The following is a 19,859-nucleotide window of genomic DNA, read 5'->3' as shown; positions in this document are numbered from 1 at the left end:
ATAGCCCGCAAGAATAGAAGTGCTTCCAGTACCCTGCATTTTACAAATCTCGAGGCTTTCATTTGATTCTTAATTCATTTCATATTTGAAGAACCCTAGCCTCCAAACCTCTTCAGATTTAAGGGGAAGATCATATTTGTTATATTTTACATATCATTCATGTAATATAGAAACCGATATTGCACATAGATTTCACGTTCTTCGTGATGCCAAACTTGCCTACAGCTCTACAATGTACAAAACTACACATAAACTGACATGAGTACCAACGAGGCATGCAAACCATCAATATAATAAACCTCTTTAATACTTTTAATAGTATCATTGCTTAATAAATATAAGTAAATCTTTTAAACTTTCTTCAAGCATCCAGGGTCCATCATTCAAGATTTTGTGGACCTCAACATTTCCATGGTATGTTGGTAGGTCATAGGAAATACAAATGACAAAGGTGATGATCTTTACAATCCTAGCAGATTTTCACACAACTTATTTCTCAAGCTGCTGCTCTCTCCTAAATAGCTTCCTCTACTACCATGTAATGAAAAAAAAAATGCAGAAAAAAATATTCACCCCACTTCACCTAAACATTGTTAAATGAATCAATCAAGTAACCAGTGAAATGCAATCCACTCCTTATCACTGGAGTCCACACCACCACGATGGATTAATTACGCTCGAATAATGAAAGGGCAGCAAGAGAGACTGAGGAGAAATATGAGCCATGATGGTGGAGGAGAATATTGATCATGATTGGAGATTGATGCTGGTACTCCATGTCTTTAGTTGTGTTGGGGAAAAACCCAAAGTCATACCGCCATGGAGGCGCTCGGCCAAAGGGCGCCGACCAGGAAGGCGCTCGATTAAAGGGCGCCGACCAGAGAGAGCGCCAAGAAGAGGTGCTCGATCGGAGGGCACCGACCAGAAGGGTGCTCGGCTAGAGAGCGCCGATCAAGAAAAGGCCCAACCGAAGCACCAAGTAGGGATGCTCGGCTAGGAAGAGCCGACCAGGGGACGCCGACCAGAAAAGCGCTCGACTAGAAAGCGCCAAATAGAGGCGCTCAGCTAGAAGGCGCCCGACTAGAGAGCGCCGACCAGAAGTATTAGAAGTGACCCCGCCACAGGGCGCCCCGTTGGGCGACCAGTTCGGCTCGGCACCACTTCCGAGCCGATGCCTTAACGAAATGTTCAACCTCCGCCTAACCCTCTAAGTCTGAGGGACCTGACAACTCCACTACAACCTGCCGCTATCTCCAAGCCATCAAGGCATAAGATCTCCGCAGGTATTCGGCACGACCTGCCATTAATGCATGAGACCCCCTCAAGTCTCCGATGCACCCGGTCATTTAATGAACACGGCCCAAGACGATCTCCGGATCACTGAACCATCAAAGTATATGGCTCTTCCTGACCGCCGGTTCACTCGGTAATAAATGCACTTACCATCCACGAACCCCAGGCCCACTACGGCCGACGGTTCAACCACTCCAACAGGTCCGATCGACCGTGACAACTCCCTGGTTCCGGTCTGATTCGGCCTCATTCTTCACTACGCCATTAATGGGCCAAATCGCGCCCAATTATTACAAAAGAGGACAAATTCTCCTGTCACCTCCCAGGTAACAAAATACCCCTCTATAAAAGGGAACTTGGGGGAAAGAAAAAGGGGACTCCGACCGGAACAGAAGTAAACACCACAGACACAATTGCGCAAAATACTCACTTTATCTTCTCCACATATCTCTCCTTTGCTCTCTCCACATACTTGCCCCCTCTGACTTAAGCATCGGAGGGCCGGCGCCGGGGAGCCCGGCCACCGGCTTTTTTGCAGGACTCACATCCCCCAGGAGGACGCCACCAGCCGGCGCACCGCCGACCACCGTCCCTGCGGCGGAGCTCCTCCTCCCCTGGTTTCGCGGCGGCCCCCGGGTCCAATTTCCAGCAACAGTTGGCGCTAGAGGAAGGGACCGAGTTGCTGCCATGAAACTAAGAAGTAAAGGGGCTTCCAACGCCTCTCGACGTCCTCCACCTAGTCCAGAACATTCTGTCCGAAACTCACAACCTCCGGCCGAGTCAGCACCTCAAGTTCGGCCGGAGCAGTTTGATGCCCTGGTGCAACAGGTGCAGGCCTTGGCCACCGCTGTCCAAAGCCTGCAACCCAGGGGCATCCCAGCGGCACCGCCCCCTCCGGCTCCAGTTCAACCGGAGCCTCCCACAAGCGGACTTCCCCTTCGAGGTCAGGACTCTCAAGTCCAGGCCTCCCTCTGGAGAGAGCACCCAGTTAGAGGCCACGGAGGCTGGCCACAACCTTCAGAAGCTGAGTCGGTTCCAGGGCAACCTGCACCCGAACGAACCGCTGCAGCGATCCTCCAGAATGATGAACTCGACAAGAAGGTCGAGAAGCTGGAGCGCCAAATCCAGGCACTCCACGGAAGAAAATCAGGACGTGACGGTGACTTCGAGTTCACTACGAAGTCGCCCTTCTCCCCGGAGATTGAAGATGAACCGGTTCCGCTACGGTTCAAGATGCCCCAGTGGAGCCTTACAACGGCAAGGCTGATCCCCTTGACCACCTGAAAAGCTACCGGGTCTTAATGGCCCTACAAGGAGCCTCGGAGGCCATGATGTGCAAGGCTTTCCCGGCGACACTCCGAGGACCAGCCCGGCTGTGGTTTACCGAGCTGAAGCCGAGTACTGTCTCTTCCTTTGAGCAGCTCGACAGACAATTTGCTGGCAACTTCGCCGCCAGCCAGCCCCATCGACGGACATCCGACTCCCTCCTAGATATTAAGCAGAAGGAGGGAGAGTCCTTTAAAGAGTATCTGAACCGGTTTACCGCCGTAACATGGGAGGTCCGGGAGCTTGACCAGTCAATCGCCATGTCGGCGCTAAAGACTGGAGCTCGGTCCTACAGGTTCCTCTTCTCGATCGAGAAGAATTTTCCCGCGGACCTCACCGAAATGTTCGCTCGGGCGCGGAAGTACGCCAAGGCTGAAGAAGCCGTGGCTGTTAGGCGGGGCGGGACCGAGCAGAACCCCAAGAAGAGACGCCGCGAGGAGCGCGGCCAGCCCAGAAGCCCGTCTCCGCGACGAGCTAAGAATCCGCCCCGCCCGAAGAGTCCGCCCCGGTTGAGGGGACCGCCACAGCAGAGGTCACCACTCCGCCCAAAGTTCCCTCCGCGGGCCCATGCACCCGAAGGGAGGTACGAAAAATACACTCCCCTCAATGCTCCGCGGGCAGAAATCCTCATGGAGATTGAGGGCCGGGACTGCATCCGGCTCCCACCTCCAAAACAAGATACCAGAATCCGGCGTGATCCCCGAAAATACTGCCGTTTCCACCGGGATCACGGCCACGATACTGAGGACTGCCATCAGCTCCGAAACGAGATCGAGGCACTCATCCGCCGAGGGGTGCTCGATCGGTTCGTGCAAGGCCGGCGTGAAAAGAAGAAGCCAGCCGAAGGAGCCGACCAGCCTGAAGGTTCAAATGCCAACAGGCCCATCGCTGGCATCAACACCATCCGAGGCGGGGCCTCGGCTGGAGAAGCTTCAGGGGAAGAAACCTCCTCGAAGCGCCTGCGCGCCTCTGAAGCCATCTCCTTTTCAGATGATGATCTAGAGGGAGTCGAAACTCCCCATGATGATGCCGTGGTCATCTCCATGATCATAAATAAATTTGATGTAAAACGCATCTTAATTGATAATGGAAGCTCGGCGAATGTTTTGTATTTTGGTGCTTATTGTAAAATGGGGATGACCAAAGAGCAGCTACGGAGGATGAATGCTCCGTTAGTGGGATTCACTGGGGATTCAGTCCCAGTAGAGGGCGAGATTGACCTTCTGGTCACAGCTGGGCTCGCCCTCCGTGAAAGTACCGTGGGGATGAGCTTCCTCGTGATACGCCTGCCCTCAGTCTACAATGCCATCCTCGGAAGGCCAGGCCTCAACGCCCTCCGAGCAGTGGTCTCAACTCACCACTTGCTCGTGCGGTTCCCCACCAGCCAGGGAGTCGGCGAAGTTCGAGGAGACCAAATGGTGGCAAGGCGATGCTACCTGGCGACCCACGAGGCAGAGCGACCAGCCGAGGTGTCTGTCCCAGCGACCGACCAGCCCTCGACTAAGACCCTGGAGGCACGGGACAACCCACAGAAAAAGCGGGTAGAGCCCGGTGAGTTATTAATTCAAGTTCCCTTACGTGAGAACTTTCCCGAGCTAACCGTGCAGGTCGGCTCTGGCCTCAACGAGCATGAGAGGGGTCGCCTCGTTAATTTTCTACGAGACAACATGGATGTCTTCGCATGGTCGCCTGCGGACATGCCGGGGATAGATCCAGAGATCATGGTCCACCGGCTCCAAGTGAAGTCAACCAGCAAGCCCGTGCGACAAAAAAAGCGAGGCGCCGCCCCTGAACGACAGCGAGCAGCAGCCGAGGAGGTCAGCAAACTCCTTGAAGCTGGTTTCATCCGGGAGATAGCCTACCCGGAGTGGCTCGCCAATGTGGTCCTCGTCAAGAAAGCCAGCGGGAAGTGGCGCATGTGCGTGGACTACACCGACCTGAACAAAGCCTGCCCAAAGGACAGCTTCCCACTTCCCAGCATCGACCAGCTCGTGGACTCCACCTCGGGCCATGAGCTGCTGGCATTCATGGACGCCTTTTCCGGATACAACCAGATCCGCATGGCGCCAGAAGATGAGGAAAAGACAGCCTTCATCACCGACACGGGAACCTACTGCTACAAGGTGATGTCGTTCGGCTTAAAAAATGCCGGGGCAACTTATCAAAGGCTGGTCAGCCGGATCTTCAAAGACCAAATAGGCCGAAACATGGAGGTCTATGTGGATGACATGCTGGTGAAAAGCAAGGTGGCGTAAGACCATGTAGCCGACCTCAATGAAGCATTCTCCACACTCCGAAAGTACCAGATGAAGCTCAACCCAGCCAAATGTGCATTCGGAGTCACCTCCGGCAAATTCCTCGGCTTCATCATTACGCAACGGAGAATTGAGGCCAATCCTGAAAAGATCCGAGCCCTCCAAGAGATGACGCCTCCCAGGACGGTTAAGGAGGTACAACGGCTCACAGGCCGAGTTGCAGCTCTCGGGAGATTCATCTCCCGCTCGGCCGAGCGCTGCCTTCCATTTTTTGCAGCCCTCAAAAAGCCGAAGAACTTCTTGTGGTCGGACGAGTGCCAGCAATCTTTTGAAGAGCTCAAGCATCTCCTGGCTTCCCCTCCCCTGCTCACAAAGCCTCAACAGGGAGAGCTTCTTTATCTGTATCTAGCTGTTTCTCCTGTAGCAGTAAGCTCGGTTCTGGTCCGAGAGGAGGGTAAACTCCAGAAGCCAGTATATTACACCAGCCGGGTCTTAAGAGACGCCGAGACCCGATACTCCAAGCTGGAGAAGACTGTCTATGCCCTGGTCATCTCGGCTCGGAGGCTCCGACCCTACTTCCAAGCTCATACAGTGGCTGTGCTGACCGACCAGCCGGTCAAGCAGATCCTGCAGAGATCAGACCGTGCGGGTCGGATCACTAAATGGGCCATTGAGCTCGGAGAATTCGACCTCGAGTACCGACCCAGACCGGCGATCAAAGCACAAGCGCTCGCAGACTTCATAGTCGAGTGCACCATACCAGATGAGGTCGAGCCCGAACCTGAGCCACCAGTGGAGCAGACCCCGAGCTTGACATGGACCCTGCATGTCGATGGCTCCTCAAACTCGGGGGGTAGCGGAGCAGGGCTCATCCTCACCAACCCGGAGGGGGTGGTCGCTGAGCAAGCCTTGCGCCTCGAGTTTCCTGCTTCCAATAACATGGCGGAGTACGAAGCGCTCGTCGCCGGACTCAAGCTAGCCAAAGAGCTAGGAGTGAAGGACTTGAAGGCCTTCAGTGATTCTCAGCTCGTCGTCAACCAAATTGTGGGCGACTTTGAAGCCAGAGACCCAACCATGCAGAAGTATCTTCAGAAGGTACGGAATCTCGCCTCGACCTTGGACTCTTTTTACATTCAACATGTTGCTAGGTCGGAGAATCTTAGGGCCGACCAGTTGTCAAAGCTGGCGTCCTCCCATATGAGCGAGCTTCCCAAGGAGGCAGTACTGGAGTATCTCCAAAAGCCCAGTACAGACGAGCCCGAGCAGACCCTCTGCACTGAGTTCGAACCAAGCTGGATGGACGAGCTCGTCAGCTACCTGCAAGACGAAGTCCTCCCCAACGATGAACGAGAGGCTCGCCGAGTAAAGCGCTCCGCCACCCGGTACATATTGCATGAGGGAAAGCTTTATCGGAGATCCTTCACCTCTCCCCTCCTCAGATGCCTTCGCCCAATGGAGGCTAATTACGCCCTGCGGGAAGTCCATGAAGGAATTTGTGGAAATCATCTGGGAGGGCGAGCATTGGCCCACAAAATTTTGCGCCAAGGATATTATTGGCCGACGCTCCAGAAGGATGCTATGGACTTCGTCCAAAGATGTGACCGGTGCCAGAGGAACGCCAATGTTCAACGCCGACCTTCGGCTCCCTTGACTTCAATCAGTTCCCCTTGGCCTTTTGCCCAGTGGGGAATTGACATTCTAGGGCCATTTCCACTGGCCACCGGGCAAAGGAAGTTCCTGGTCGTCTCCATCGACTATTTCACAAAGAGGGTGGAAGCCGAGCCCCTCGCCCGGATCACCGAGCAGAAGATGCGGGATTTCGTCTGGAAGTCCATAATCTGCAGATTCGGGCTTCCCCGCATCCTTATCTCTGACAATGGTCGCCAGTTTGACAACATTCGCTTCAGAGAATTCTGCTCCGAGCTTGGCATCGACCACCGCTTCACCTCGGTCGCGCACCCTCAGACAAACGGAGAAACCGAGGTAACAAACCGTACTATTTTGCAGGGTCTCAAAGCCAGGCTCGACAAATCCAAAGGACAATGGGTCGAAGACCTATACAATGTCCTGTGGGCTTACCGGACGACGTTCCGTGTCTCCACCGGCGAGACTCCCTTCAACCTAACATATGGGACGGAGGCTGTCATCCCACTGGAGATTGGGATTCCTTCTCCGAGGGTCGAGCATCACGACGCCAGCTCCAACTCTTTGCAGCTCAGAAGCAACCTTGACCTAGTCGAGGAAACAAGGGAGGCCGCCCGAGTTCGTATGGCGAGATACCAGCAAAAGACAGCTCAGTACTACAACGCCAGGGTCAAAGTCAAATCTTTCAGACCAGGAGACCTTGTCCTCAGAAGAGCTGAAGCCTCCCGACCAACTGAGCAAGGGAAGCTGGCCCCGAATTGGGAAGGACCATACCGAATCACGCGCATCCGCCGACCCGGAACTTACAAATTGGAGTCTCTAGATGGGACTCCCATTCCGCGGAGCTGGAACTCTGAACACCTCCGCGTGTACCACCAGTAGGACCCCAAGGGGTCCCCCCATTATTATTCAACTATTGAATTTCATTCTATGAATTTCATTTCATAATAAACTTATGGTTTGCATACTCATTTCAAGCTCACCAATTCTCATGGTTATCTCATGGCTATCTCATGATACCAGGTTTATTCTCCTCCCCTGACCACGGTTGGGATGCCCCGATGCCTCGGGATGATAGAAGACTTACGAGGACTCCCTGAAGATGTTCGTGAGTTCGTGACGTGTTCTCCATCAACTTCTCCCGACGAGCTCGGCTCGTTCGGCCAACGAGCTCGGCTCGTTCTCCTACCCTGACCACGGTCAGGATGCCCCGAGACATCGGGATGCCCCAATCCGTCGGGATGGCTCGAGACGTCGAGATGCGGTCTTAAGTGACCAGACGAGCTCGGCTCGTTCTCCATCGACTTCCACCGACGAGCTCGGCTCGTTCTCCATCGGCCAACGAGCTCGGCTCGTTCTCCTACCCTGACCACGGTCAGGATGCCCCGATCCGTCGGGATGCCCCGATCCGTCGGGATGCCTTGAGACGTCAGGATGCCCCAATATATTGGGATGCCCCGACACAACGGGATGCCCCGATCCGTCGGGATGGCTCGAGACGTCGAGATGCGGTCTTAAGTGACCAGACGAGCTCGGCTCGTTCTCTATCGACTTCCACCGACAAGCTTGACCCGATCCCCATCGGCCAACGAGCTCGGCTCGTTCTCCTACCCTGACCACGGTCAGGATGCCCCGAGACGTCGGGATGCCCCGATCCGTCGGGATGCCCCGATCCGTCGGGATGCTCGAGACGTCGAGATGCGGTCCTAAGTGACCAGACGAGCTCGGCTCGTTCTCCATCGACTTCCACCGACAAGCTCGACTCGATCCCCATCGGCCAACGAGCTCGGCTCGTTCTTCTACCCTGACCACGGTCAGGATGCCCCGAGACGTCGGGATGGCTCGAGACATCGAGATGCGGTCTTAAGTGACCAGACGAGCTCGGCTCGTTCTCCATCGACTTCCACCGACGAGCTTGGCTCGTGCTCCATCGGCTAACGAGCTCGGCTCGTTCTCCTACCCCGACCTCGGTCGGGATGCCTCGAGACGTCGAGATGCCCCGATTCATCGGGATGCCCCGATACGTTGGGATGCGGTCTTCACTGACCAAGACGAGCTCGGCTCGTTCTCCATCGGCTTCAGCCAATGAGCTTGGCCCATTCTCCATCCTGGGACTTCCCTGCCGACGTCCTCAAAGAACGGAGTCCGAGCAGAGGAGCGTCTTCAATCGCCTCGGCGCAAAGATGCACAAGGTACCAGGTACCCATTTATTTAATGTTTTTACATTACGTTATTCTATTTTTGGATCTCTCTCTGCCGACGTCCTCAAAGAACGGAGTCCGAGCAGAGGAGCGTCTTCAATCGCCTCGGCGCAAAGACGCACAAAATACCAGATACCCATTTATTTAATGTTTTTACATTACCTTATCTATTCCTGGATTTCTCTCTGCCGACGTCCTCAAAGAACGGAGTCCGAGCAGAGGAGCGTCTTCAATCGCCTCGGCGCAAAGACGCACAAGGTACCAGGTACCCATTTATTTAATGTTTTTACATTACGTTATTCTATTTTTGGATCTCTCTCTGCCGACGTCCTCAAAGAACGGAGTCCGAGCAAAGGAGCGTCTTCAATCGCCTCGGCGCAAAGACGCAGAAGGTACCAGGTACCCATTTATTTAATGTTTTTACATTACTTTATCTATTCCTGGATTTCTCTCTGCCGACGTCCTCGAAGAACGTCCCCAAGCAGAGGAGCGTCTCCAGTCGCCTCGGCGTAGGAACGCTCACGGTGCCAGGTACCCATTTATTCAATATTCTTACGTTATTCTATTTTTGGATTTCTCTCTGCCGACATCCTCAAAGAACGGAGTCCGAGCAGAGGAGCATCTTTAGTCGCCTCGGCATAAAAACGCTCACGATACCAACAAACTTGGTATAAACCAAGTCTGTCGAACCCCCGTCACGAGCTGACGAGCATTCAACCCATTTGTTAGAAAAGAATCCGGTCCGCCCCGGCAACCCGAGGCTCGGATTCGAAGTTCACTACGCTAAAAAATCTAAGTCCTAGCGACCGCCCTAGGGCTTGGTCGAATTCTGGACTAGGCTCGGAAAAATTCCCCGAGCCTAAATCCCCTTTGTATAAGCATAAGCGTCGCTATACCACTGGTCGAAGGACCGAACAATGGAGCTCGGCGAGCCAAACCTAAAACCAGACCCTGTGGCGGACTAAGTTGAGGCCATAGAGCCCATATCCTTGGAACCTAAAATGGATCCGAGCAGAGAAACTTAGCAGACACGAGTTTCTAAAGACATATTCATTTCAAAAAAAAAGGCCCGTAGGCTAAGTACAAAGATTCGGGTTTGGCCCTTACAAGTGTGGGGGGCCATCCCGACTTTACAAAACAACAAAAATTACACTTTTAAGGCTCGAGCTCGACTACTTCGGCTCCAGCAGTGTCGGGAGCGGTTGGCTCAGCGGTCGGGACCTCTTCGGTGGCCTCGGCAGCAGCAGGAGCAGCCTCGGGGGCGACCTCGGTCGCTTCGGGGACGGCTACGGCCGCCTCGGCCAGACCTCCCTGGTCGGCTTCCGGAGCTTCTGCCTCCGCCTCCGGCCTCTCGACCCCTGCTCCCGGTTGGAGCAGGTTCACATCAAAGTCCGGGAGGAGCCGCCGCAGTTGGTTGCGGAAATCCCGGAAGCCCTGAATTAGCCCATTCACGCCCTCCTCTGCTAGGAGGTCGTGAAACTCCTCCGACTCACGGAAGAGCTTCACCGCATTCTGGGCTTGCTCCCGAGCCTCGAGCTCCCGAGCCTCGTGGTATGTGGCCTTCCGCTCGAGGTTTCTTATTTCCCGCTCGAACTCTAAGTGTCGGAGGCGGGCATTCCCCACCTCCTGCTCGCGGGCGGCCAGCGCCAGCTCGGCTTCGGCCAAACGAGCCTCGGCGGCGCGCACTTCAGACCTTGTAAGTGTGTGCGCGCCCTTCTCCTCATCGAGCTCGGCGGTCAGAGCTCGAATTCCTTCCTCGGATGCTCCAACCCTTTCTTGGAGCACCTGACGTTCGGCCTCGGCGGCCTGGTACCTCGCCTCGGCGGCCAGGTACCTCACCTGGGCCTCCTCGTATCCACGCTGGCACCTCCGGGCCCGCTCCCGGTAGTCTTGGACAATGTGCATCAGCGTTTCCGTCTCGTGCAAGTGCTGTAAAAGAGACGTGAAAAAAAAACATAAGGCGCTACGAGTAAAACTTTCGAAAATTACACAGACGAAGGAAAAAACTTACCCGGACGGCGTTGCAGAGAGTAGCGTCCATGAAAGCATTATAGCTCATGGACCGCATCATGGCCTGGTCGGCCGGGAGCAGCGCGACCCGAAACACTTCGCGCGCCACCCGAGGGTTGTCGAGGGCTGAATCGCCCTCGTACACCGACCAGACGGGTGTAAGGAGCACCCGTTCTCCCGAGCCTGAGGGGCCCGGAAGGTCAGCATCGGCTGACCTGGATGGAGCCGACCCCGAGGCTCTCTGACCGCTTCCCGGCTCGGAGCCAGAGGGCTGGGGTCGGACAAGCGGCCGATCAGACTGCCGCATCACTGAAGCGGGGCGCGCAAGCGCGAGACCCGCAGGACTCCTCCCCTGGTCGGCAACTGAAGCATCCTGCCGACCAGGAATTTGCGCCAAGGGCGCCGGGCACGGGAGCACCACCGAAGCTCCCCGGGAGCCCGAGCCCCTGGAATCCGCGCCCTCCCCCCGACCAACATCGGGGTGCGCGAGGCGAGAAGGGCCCGCCTCGGAGTGCGCGGGGCGAGAAGAACCCGCCTCGGCCACCGCTGTCGTCGGGGCCGCTGGGGTTGCCGAGACTTTTTGCTTCTTTCTCGGCTCGGTGGGCTCGCCCGAGAGCTCGGCTGCCCTCTTTTGGAAGCGGGCGTAGAGGACCTCGCTCTTGGTCACCATCTTTGCGATATCTGCAAGGGCAAGCAGGATTAGAACATTAGAACAGTAATAAAACAAAAAAGACATAGTAACTATCCTTACCATGGGGACGCGCCGAGCTCAGGCCCACGTTCACTAGGGCGTCCTCACATATGAGGCCGTTCAGCAAAATGCCGTCCCCGAGGCCGCGGATGGTGTCGATGATCCCCTGCTCACATGGAGAAAGCTGGGGGGACCTGTTGATAGACCTGAGCTGGGCCGGCCCCCACCTGGGGTCAAACCTCCAGGACCGTTCAGAACCTAGGAAGAAGAATTTCTTCTTCCAGTCATGAATGGACGAGGGGGCACCATGAAAGAGTGGCCGACCCGCCCGAAGGGCGATATAAAGCCACTCTCCGTCTCCCGGATTCGACTTAAAAATAAAAAGCCGCCGGAAAACGTTGACAGAGGTCGGAATCCCGTGCAGTAAGCACAGTGACAGAAAACCGATCACTGTCCTCCAGGCATTCGGAGCAAGTTGCGCCGGAACCAGCCGGCATACCATCAGCAACTCGTTCACGAAGCCGTGAAGAGGAAATCAGAGACCGGCCCAGAGTGACTCTAGGTACACTCCAATCCGGCCTACCGGAGAATCGGTTACCCGATCCCCACGCCTGGCGGGTTCCAAACGGAACCCGTGAAGAGGGAAAAACCACTCTTCGGTCATTTCGACCTCCAGGACGCTCATGGTAGACACGACTTCACTGGGAAGAGAACCCATTGCGAGAGAAAAAGAGATTAAAAAGAAAAAGGGGGACCTGAGAGACGCCGGAGAAAAGAACTTCGGACTGTGAAAAGCTGGGAGAAGAAAAGCTGGAAGAAGAAGGCAATAAGAAGGGGACAGAGGGCCAGGGGAGGGTTTATATAAACCTCCCCAACGGCCCCGATCGGCAAAAAGAAAAGCCGCATCCCGTTGAGATGACCACACGTGTCGGTCCAAAAGACAGAACGACGCATTTAATTAGGGCTAGCGCTTCGAACGCCGAAGCGTCCCGTCGGATCGTGCGGCCCCATCATGAGCCCACGACGCGAGGACGCTTCGCAAAAGGTGTCCCAATAATGAGGCTTTTCGGGAAAGAAGAGACGCCGCCTATTAAAGGCACCTCGAAGCGTCCGATAATTCAAAATGCGCAATAAACTAAAATTTTCGGAATCCGTAATGACCCAACTAAAACTACTTCCCGCGCTCCAGCTGGTAGCCAACTGAAACTCGGAAGTCGGAGGGTAGTGTTGGGGAAAAACCCAAAGTCATACCGCCACGGAGGCGCTCGGCCAAAGGGCGCCGACCAGGAAGGCGCTCGATTAAAGGGCGCCGACCAGATAGAGCGCCAAGAAGAGGTGCTCGATCGGAGGGCACCGACCAGAAGGGTGCTCGGCTAGAGAGCGCCGATCAAGAAAAGGCCCAACCGAAGCACCAAGTAGGGATGCTCGGCTAGGAAGAGCCGACTAGGGGACGCCGACCAGAAAAGCGCTCGACTAGAAAGCGCCAAATAGAGGCGCTCAGCTAGAAGGCGCTCGACTAGAGAGCGCCGACCAGAAGTATTAGAAGTGACCCCGCCACAGGGCGCCCCGTTGGGCGACCAGCTCGGCTCGGCACCACTTCCGAGCCGATGCCTTAACGAAATGTTCAACCTCCGCCTAACCCTCTAAGTCTGAGGGACCTGACAACTCCACTACAATCTGCCGCTATCTCCAAGCCATCAAGGCATAAGATCTCCGCAGGTATTCGGCACGACCTGCCATTAATGCATGAGACCCCCTCAAGTCTCCGATGCACCCGGTCATTTAATGAACACGGCCCAAGACGATCTCCGGATCACTGAACCATCAAAGTATATGGCTCTTCCTGACCGCCGGTTCACTCGGTAATAAATGCACTTACCATCCACAAACCCCAGGCCCACTACGGCCGACGGTTCAACCACTCCAACGGGTCCGATCGACCGTGACAACTCCCTGGTTCCGGTCTGATTCGGCCTCATTCTCCACTACGCCATTAATGGGCCAAATCGCGCCCAATTATTACAAAAGAGGACAAATTCTCCTGTCACCTCCCAGGTAACAAAATACCCCTCTATAAAAGGGAACCTGGGAGAAAGGAAAAGGGGACTCCGACCGGAACAGAAGTAAACACCACAGACACAATTGCGCAAAATACTCACTTTATCTTCTCCACATATCTCTCCTTTGCTCTCTCCACATACTTGCCCCCTCTGACTTAAGCATCGGAGGGCCGGCGCCGGGGAGCCCGGCCATCGGCTTTTTTGCAGGACTCACATCCCCCAGGAGGACGCCACCAGCCGGCGCACCGCCGACCACCGTCCCTGCGGCGGAGCTCCTCCTCCCCTGGTTTCGCAGCGGCCCCCGGGTCCAATTTCCAGCAACAAGTTGAAAGAACAAGAAACCTTTGAATACAAAGATTAAAAGACAGTTTTTACCCTAAATAAGAAGGAAATATTCTTCAAGGGCACAGAAGTTGCACCAACCGAAAATAGGGTGATTGGATGTTCATTTAGATGGTATGGACAAAAACAATAAAGATAAAAGACAATCCAAATAAGCCTTTGCATAGGTCGTGCACTCATAGAAGATCATTACACTTGAAAGACAGTTGTGAAAAAAAAACGGTATACACAAAACATTCAGAAACTTGAGATTTCAACAAAACATCCTTTCTTGCCCCCAAAAAACCAAAGATTTTTGACAGTAAGTATATCAACAGCATCCGAGATCACTAATTTGTCATCTCAACATTAAACTAATAGTTGTCTATAACCCCTCAGAACCAAGAAGATGGGATGTAAAGGGGAGCTCTCTCCAAGTCCTTAAATTTCTGATCAAGAAATAGCTCAAGCCACGATAACAACAAAGAATAAAATCATAACGTATAAATAGATAGAAAAACAGAAAAGGAAAGGGAGATTAGACCAGAGCGACGGCGGAGACGAGGGCATAGGCGGCGCAGAGGAAGTAGAACACCCCGTCCTGCCACTGCGGCGACTCGTTGATCTCCGTCCACCAATCGGAAAAGGCAGCGAGCGCCAATCCGGAGGCTTCTAGAGAGCTCCTCATCTCTTTCTTCTCGTCCCTAAACCCTAACAGCGAGGGTTCAAGAAGAAGAGGAAGAGAGAAGCTTCTCTAGAAAACCAACAAAGAAAAGAAGAAGTAACAAATAAATAGACGGATAGATGGGGAAAGGTGGATCGACCCCACGCCCTCTCTCTTCCCCTCGCGTTCTTTCTTTCTTTCTGTATTTATTTCTTGCGTCCGCTTGGTGTGCGAGGATGGATTCGCGAGGGAACAAAAGGAGCAGGGAAACTTTTGTGTGGATTTGTTTGGTGACCAATAATGTAGATTAGTAGATATATACAGGGAGAAGGAAAGTTAATAATCTATCAACCCCAGAATTATACGATATTGCCACTAATTTAAATAATTTGGGACAGCATTCTTTATTGCCCTTTGCTTTTTTTTTTTTTTTTTTTTTTTTTTTTTTTTTTTTTGGTAAAAAAAAAGGAGGGGAGGGGGAGGGACCAGCCCACCCGCGTAGCAGCCCCATTACTGAGCCCCCCTTCCACTAGGGAATGTTCGATACAGGTCGCAGGTTTTCGCGTGCCTTCCCCGACCCGTGGGCTCACCCCACTGGGTTCACCGCCTCACGTGTGGGTACGTCACCCCAGTGCCACCTTGGTACAAGTGGAAGGAAAGCATAACCGCCAACAAGCCAGCCGAGCGTGGGGCATCCGGTCCCCTAATTTAATCGACGCCCGTGCGTTTCGAACCCGGGCAACTTGGGCGGAATTATCGCCCCCTTACCACCAGGCTACTACCTTGGTGGCTTATTGCCCTTTGCTTCCCGGTTCTTGGTTTCTTGGAGGTTCTTCTATAGATTTTAGGCATTTTGAAAGGGTCATTTTGGTCGCCTTGGAGAGAATTCTTTTCTGACCGATGGTCCGATATAGATGACGTACTAACATTCGGTATATTAGAAAAAAATTTATACTATATCGTTCTGATACTGTGCTAGTATGATATCGATTTGGAGTTTGGCATCGAAATGGCAAATTTTGATACAAACACCATCGGCGGAGGATTCGGGAAGGACTCCAAATCTTCTGGGTGATGCTGAAATTTACCAGGACACCATAGAGGATTTATTCAAGTCATTTTGGTATCGGCTCTGCAGGAGCATCCGAGCATCAGAATCGCCCTCAGTTGTTAAGAATCCCTCAACAGAATTTCCACCTCTCTTTAGTTAGAGCGCGTTCGACTAGATTTTAGGTTTGAGGAGGCGACACTGACCATTCAAGGACTCTCCCAGTCTCACGGGAGTCGGAAGGTGACCACACCTAACCGGTCACGCTGGGCGTGCGTCTCCAGACCAACCAGAGCCGCTGACTTCCGTATGTAACAAGAGATGCACGTGAGATTTGCTCGTGGGGTCCACCGCGCCGCAGTATCCCGTGCTGCAGGTATTAAAGAGATCATTTGCCGAGAATTATCCCGATCCAACGGCTCCTGTCCGTCTTGTTTTCTTTTGAGATTCCACTTGTAAAACAGTGCTATGAAAGGCTGGGTTTACACGTCCCTCGGGCCGGAAGGCGGAAGAGAAGAGAGGGAATGGCTGGGTTCTCATAAATATCTATATATATAATATTAAAGTTTTCAAAAAATAGATAAAAAATAAATTTTATATAAAAATAAAAATTTATATTTTATTAAAAAGAAAAATTAATATGAGACATAAAAATGTCTAAATTTTATTGGCTAAAAATTGAGATATTTTTTCCAAAAATATACTTAAGATTTTAAATAGAATAAAATAATATGTTTTTTCTTCATTAAGAGCGTGACCATTCTGAAATATGCTATTTTTTATAATCAACTAAATATTATCTTTTCAAGGTATGTATCAGCTTTATAAAAAATTTGGTGAGAAAAAAATATTTCCGAATCCTTGCTTTTTTTTTTCTGTTCCGGTTTTTTAGGTTTTGGCATGGCATTTTAGGATTTTTTCCATGTTCTGTATCCAATCAAGTGCAGACAAATAGTGTACTAAAGTACTGAAAATATTACTGTGGACAAAACAGTTTCAGCTATTAATATATTTAGTAGCAAAGATCAAAACGAATTCTTTTTTTTTTATTGTCCAAGAAACAAATCAACATGTCTCTCTCGTAAACTCTCAAATTTTACTGTCACTGTGATTTTGGCTTGGCTGAAGCAAATGCCCAGGCTCCTGTCAAGCTCGGTCCGGGCATGATCCTTAGGCGTGATACAAGTCAGGCTTGTAGGCTAAAACTGAACGAGAACATAGGCCCAGTCCTGAAAACACCCAAATTTAGATGCAACAAGCATGATATTTTTGAAGAAGAATTATGATACAATGATGAACATGTCTCACAGATCAACATACTCAAGTGTGACATTTTATGTATGACAGTATCTATTGTATGTGTTGGGGGGAATAAGATTTTTCCCCCAAATGACATAAATGCCCCTAAGAAGCCGCACAACCTCCGACCCTGGACGGCCGAAGTCGGCGTCCGACCTCGGAACGCCCGACCTCAAGACAACCGACCTCAAGACCTCCGATCTGAGAAGAACCCCGATGTTCGAGGTCTACCCTTGTCAGCCACCTACTACGGCCGTGCACCTCTGAGGTCCGGCCGAAGACCATACCCTGACGCCCCTCTGGCATTTATTGCGCATGGTCGCTGTAACCCTCCGGCTCACTCAACAATTAATGCGGATCTCCGGCTTACTCCACAATTAATGCGGATCTCCGGCTTACTCCACAATTAATGCGGATCTCCGGCTTACTCCACAATAAATGCGGATCTCCGGCTTACTCCACAATTAATGCGCATGGCCCCTGTCATCTACGGACTCTCAGCTCTCCACGGCTAATTAGCCCAGCAGAGTCTAGTCAACTACGATAAGTCTCTGATATCGGCCATGCCTCCGACATCAATGCAATAATTCGCCTGGTAGCGTGCTAGTTCGGGTTGTACGACGCCCTCACCGCCGACATCAGTGCAATGATTCGCCTGACCGTGCGCCGACCTGAACAACATGCCGAGCCGTACTACGGCTTCGCCCTGTTACATCACAGGTAAACCGACCCCCGCCTATAAAAGGGAGACTTGGCCTCTCAGGAGGGGGTTGGAAGATTGATGCACTCTACAGACACTGTTTATCTCCTTTCTACACTACTTGCCCCCTCCCTGACTTGAGCGTCGGAGGACCGGCGCCGGAAAACCCGGCCACCGGCTCGTGTGCAGGCACCCAGACGGAGGACGCCGCCAGCTGACGGATCGCCGCCTCGCCGCGTGGACCAGCCGCCCCCTCTTTCCGACCACACCAGACGGTGGACGCCGCCCGCCGACCGGCCGCCGACAAACCGCCGTCCAGCCGTGAGAACTCGCCGCTCCCTCTCCTCGACCGAAGATTGCCCCCGGGTCCAATTTCCAGCAACAGTTGGCGCTAGAGGAAGGGCCCGAGTAGCAGTCATGAAGTTGAGAAGTAAGGGAGCCTCTAACATCTCTCGGCGTCTCCCGCAAAGTCCTGGACACTCTGTCCAGAATTCTCCAACTCCGGCGGACCCAGTTCCTCAGGTCCAGCCGGAACAGTTCGACGCCTTGGTACAGCAAGTGAGGATGATAGTGTTATTTTGATGATTAACAAGCAATTATCCAGAGTATACTATAAGTTAAATTGATACTTCATTAATAAGTTCATTACTCTCAGTATATTTGTTTAATTGAAAATATACATATGGTCTTGTTCATTTGAATGAATCTAACCTTGAGAATGCAGCAAAGTATGGATTGAGTCGACCCATAGGTTGATTGGGTCGACCCCGGCACATCAAGAAATCATCTGGCACACTCCTGCAAGAATGGCACAAATGAACAGTGAGTTGGGTCGACCCAAGGTAAGCATGAGTCGACCCAACCTCCAAAGAACCTCAAAACACAACTGAAGAACGCTCTCTGGATTTACTGAGAGGGTCGACCCACACAGTGGTTGAGTCGACCCAAGCTTGAGTCGACCCAAACCCTGAGAGGGTCGACCCAAATGCAAGACAGAAAGACAGACAGAAAATGGTTCTCTGGAATTACTGAGAGGGTCGACCCAAGAAGAAGTTGAGTCGACCCAAGTGAACTTTGAGTCGACCCAAAATTTGGTTGGGTCGACCCATGGGAAGGAAGGCTGAAATTTGGGTTTCTGTGGTTATTGAGAGGGTCGACCCAAGAAATGGTTGAGTCGACCCAAGGCCAAGTTGGGTCGACCCAAGGACAGGTTGAGCCGACCCAAACACGGGCTGAACAGTAACGGCTAGTTCTGCAGATGTACTTTTTGTCCTTCCCAAGGTGAGTAACGGCTAGTTTTTCAAATCTGACCATTGGGGCTTGTCCAAGGAAGGTTGGAAACTATTTAAAGGGGCACTATTCATCAGAGAGAATGACTTTTGAGTGGGATATCAAAGAATACACAAGAAAACAAAAGAGCCCTAATCTCCTTCATCAAGAGCTTCATTCAAGAATCAAAGAAAGGGATTGAGCAGATTCAAAGAGGCATCAAGAGCTCCATCCTCCCTTGAAGAAGTGAAGCATCCTTGACAAAGAAGAGAGAAGCCACTTCAAAGCGATAAATATTTTCTAACTCTTCTTTGTAGTTTATATTGTTTCATTTGCTCATTTAGGAGTTTGAATCTTTTCTTTTTGTTTGTTAAACACTTTGTAAAGGTTCGTTGGTGAGCCCGTAAAACCAACAAAGGTTCGTTGGTAAGCCCGTAAAACCAACATAGGTTTTTGGTGAGCCCGCAAAACCAAAGTGTAAAGGTTCGTTGGTGAGCCCGTAAAACCAACAAAGGTTTTTGGTGAACCCGGAAAACCAAAGTGTATAGGTTCGTTGATGAGCCCGTAAAACCAACAAAGGTTTTTGGATTGTGAGCCCGGAAAACAATCCAACTGTAATCCACGAGATTATAGTGAATTCCCAAGGGGTCGCTTGGAGAGTGGACGTAGGTGCTAAGGAGAGCACCGAACCACTATATATTGTTGTGTTTGTGTTGTGCTTGTGTTTACATTTATTCTTGCATTATCTTCTATCCTTGCACTAGTTTAATTCATTCAAATAATCTAAGAAAGCATCCACTACACTTAACTACGAAAGTTTAAAACACCAAAAATTTAGAAGAAACCAATTCACCCCTCCCTCTTGGATTGTCACCTTGGGCAACAAGTGGTATCAGAGCAAGGTGCTCTAATAGTACTCTTTGATCTCACAATCAAGAGTTAAAGATCATGACAACCCAAGTGGGATGTTCTATGAGTGAGGGACAATTAATTGATAGACCTCCACTATTTGATGGTATAAACTACACATATTGGAAAGCACGCATGCGCATTTTCATTCAAGCACATGACTACGATT

The 19,859-nt window shown here is 52.1% G+C and overlaps 1 protein-coding gene across 4 annotated transcripts in view; it reads right to left on the bottom strand.

The window, feature by feature from the left end:
- LOC103723328 (tobamovirus multiplication protein 1) overlaps positions 1-14,756 on the bottom strand; it is a 29,529-nt gene extending 14,773 nt beyond the window's left edge. For all 4 annotated transcript variants that reach the window (XR_606606.4, XR_003382893.2, XR_606605.4 and 1 more), the window contains exon 1: positions 14,346-14,756. Coding sequence is in view for 1 of the 4 variants with exons in the window: in XM_008814212.4 (XP_008812434.2) it covers positions 14,346-14,489 (144 nt within the window). In the remaining 3 variants the exon portion in view is untranslated. The remainder of the gene's footprint in view (positions 1-14,345) is intronic.
- Between the last annotated feature and the right edge of the window lie 5,103 nt (positions 14,757-19,859).

The sequence above is a fragment of the Phoenix dactylifera genome, chromosome 4, assembly GCF_009389715.1.
Source record: "Phoenix dactylifera cultivar Barhee BC4 chromosome 4, palm_55x_up_171113_PBpolish2nd_filt_p, whole genome shotgun sequence".
NCBI lineage: Eukaryota > Viridiplantae > Streptophyta > Magnoliopsida > Arecales > Arecaceae > Phoenix > Phoenix dactylifera.
Note: the sequence above shows the minus strand (reverse complement) of the source record. Positions and strands in the feature narration are given on the sequence as shown.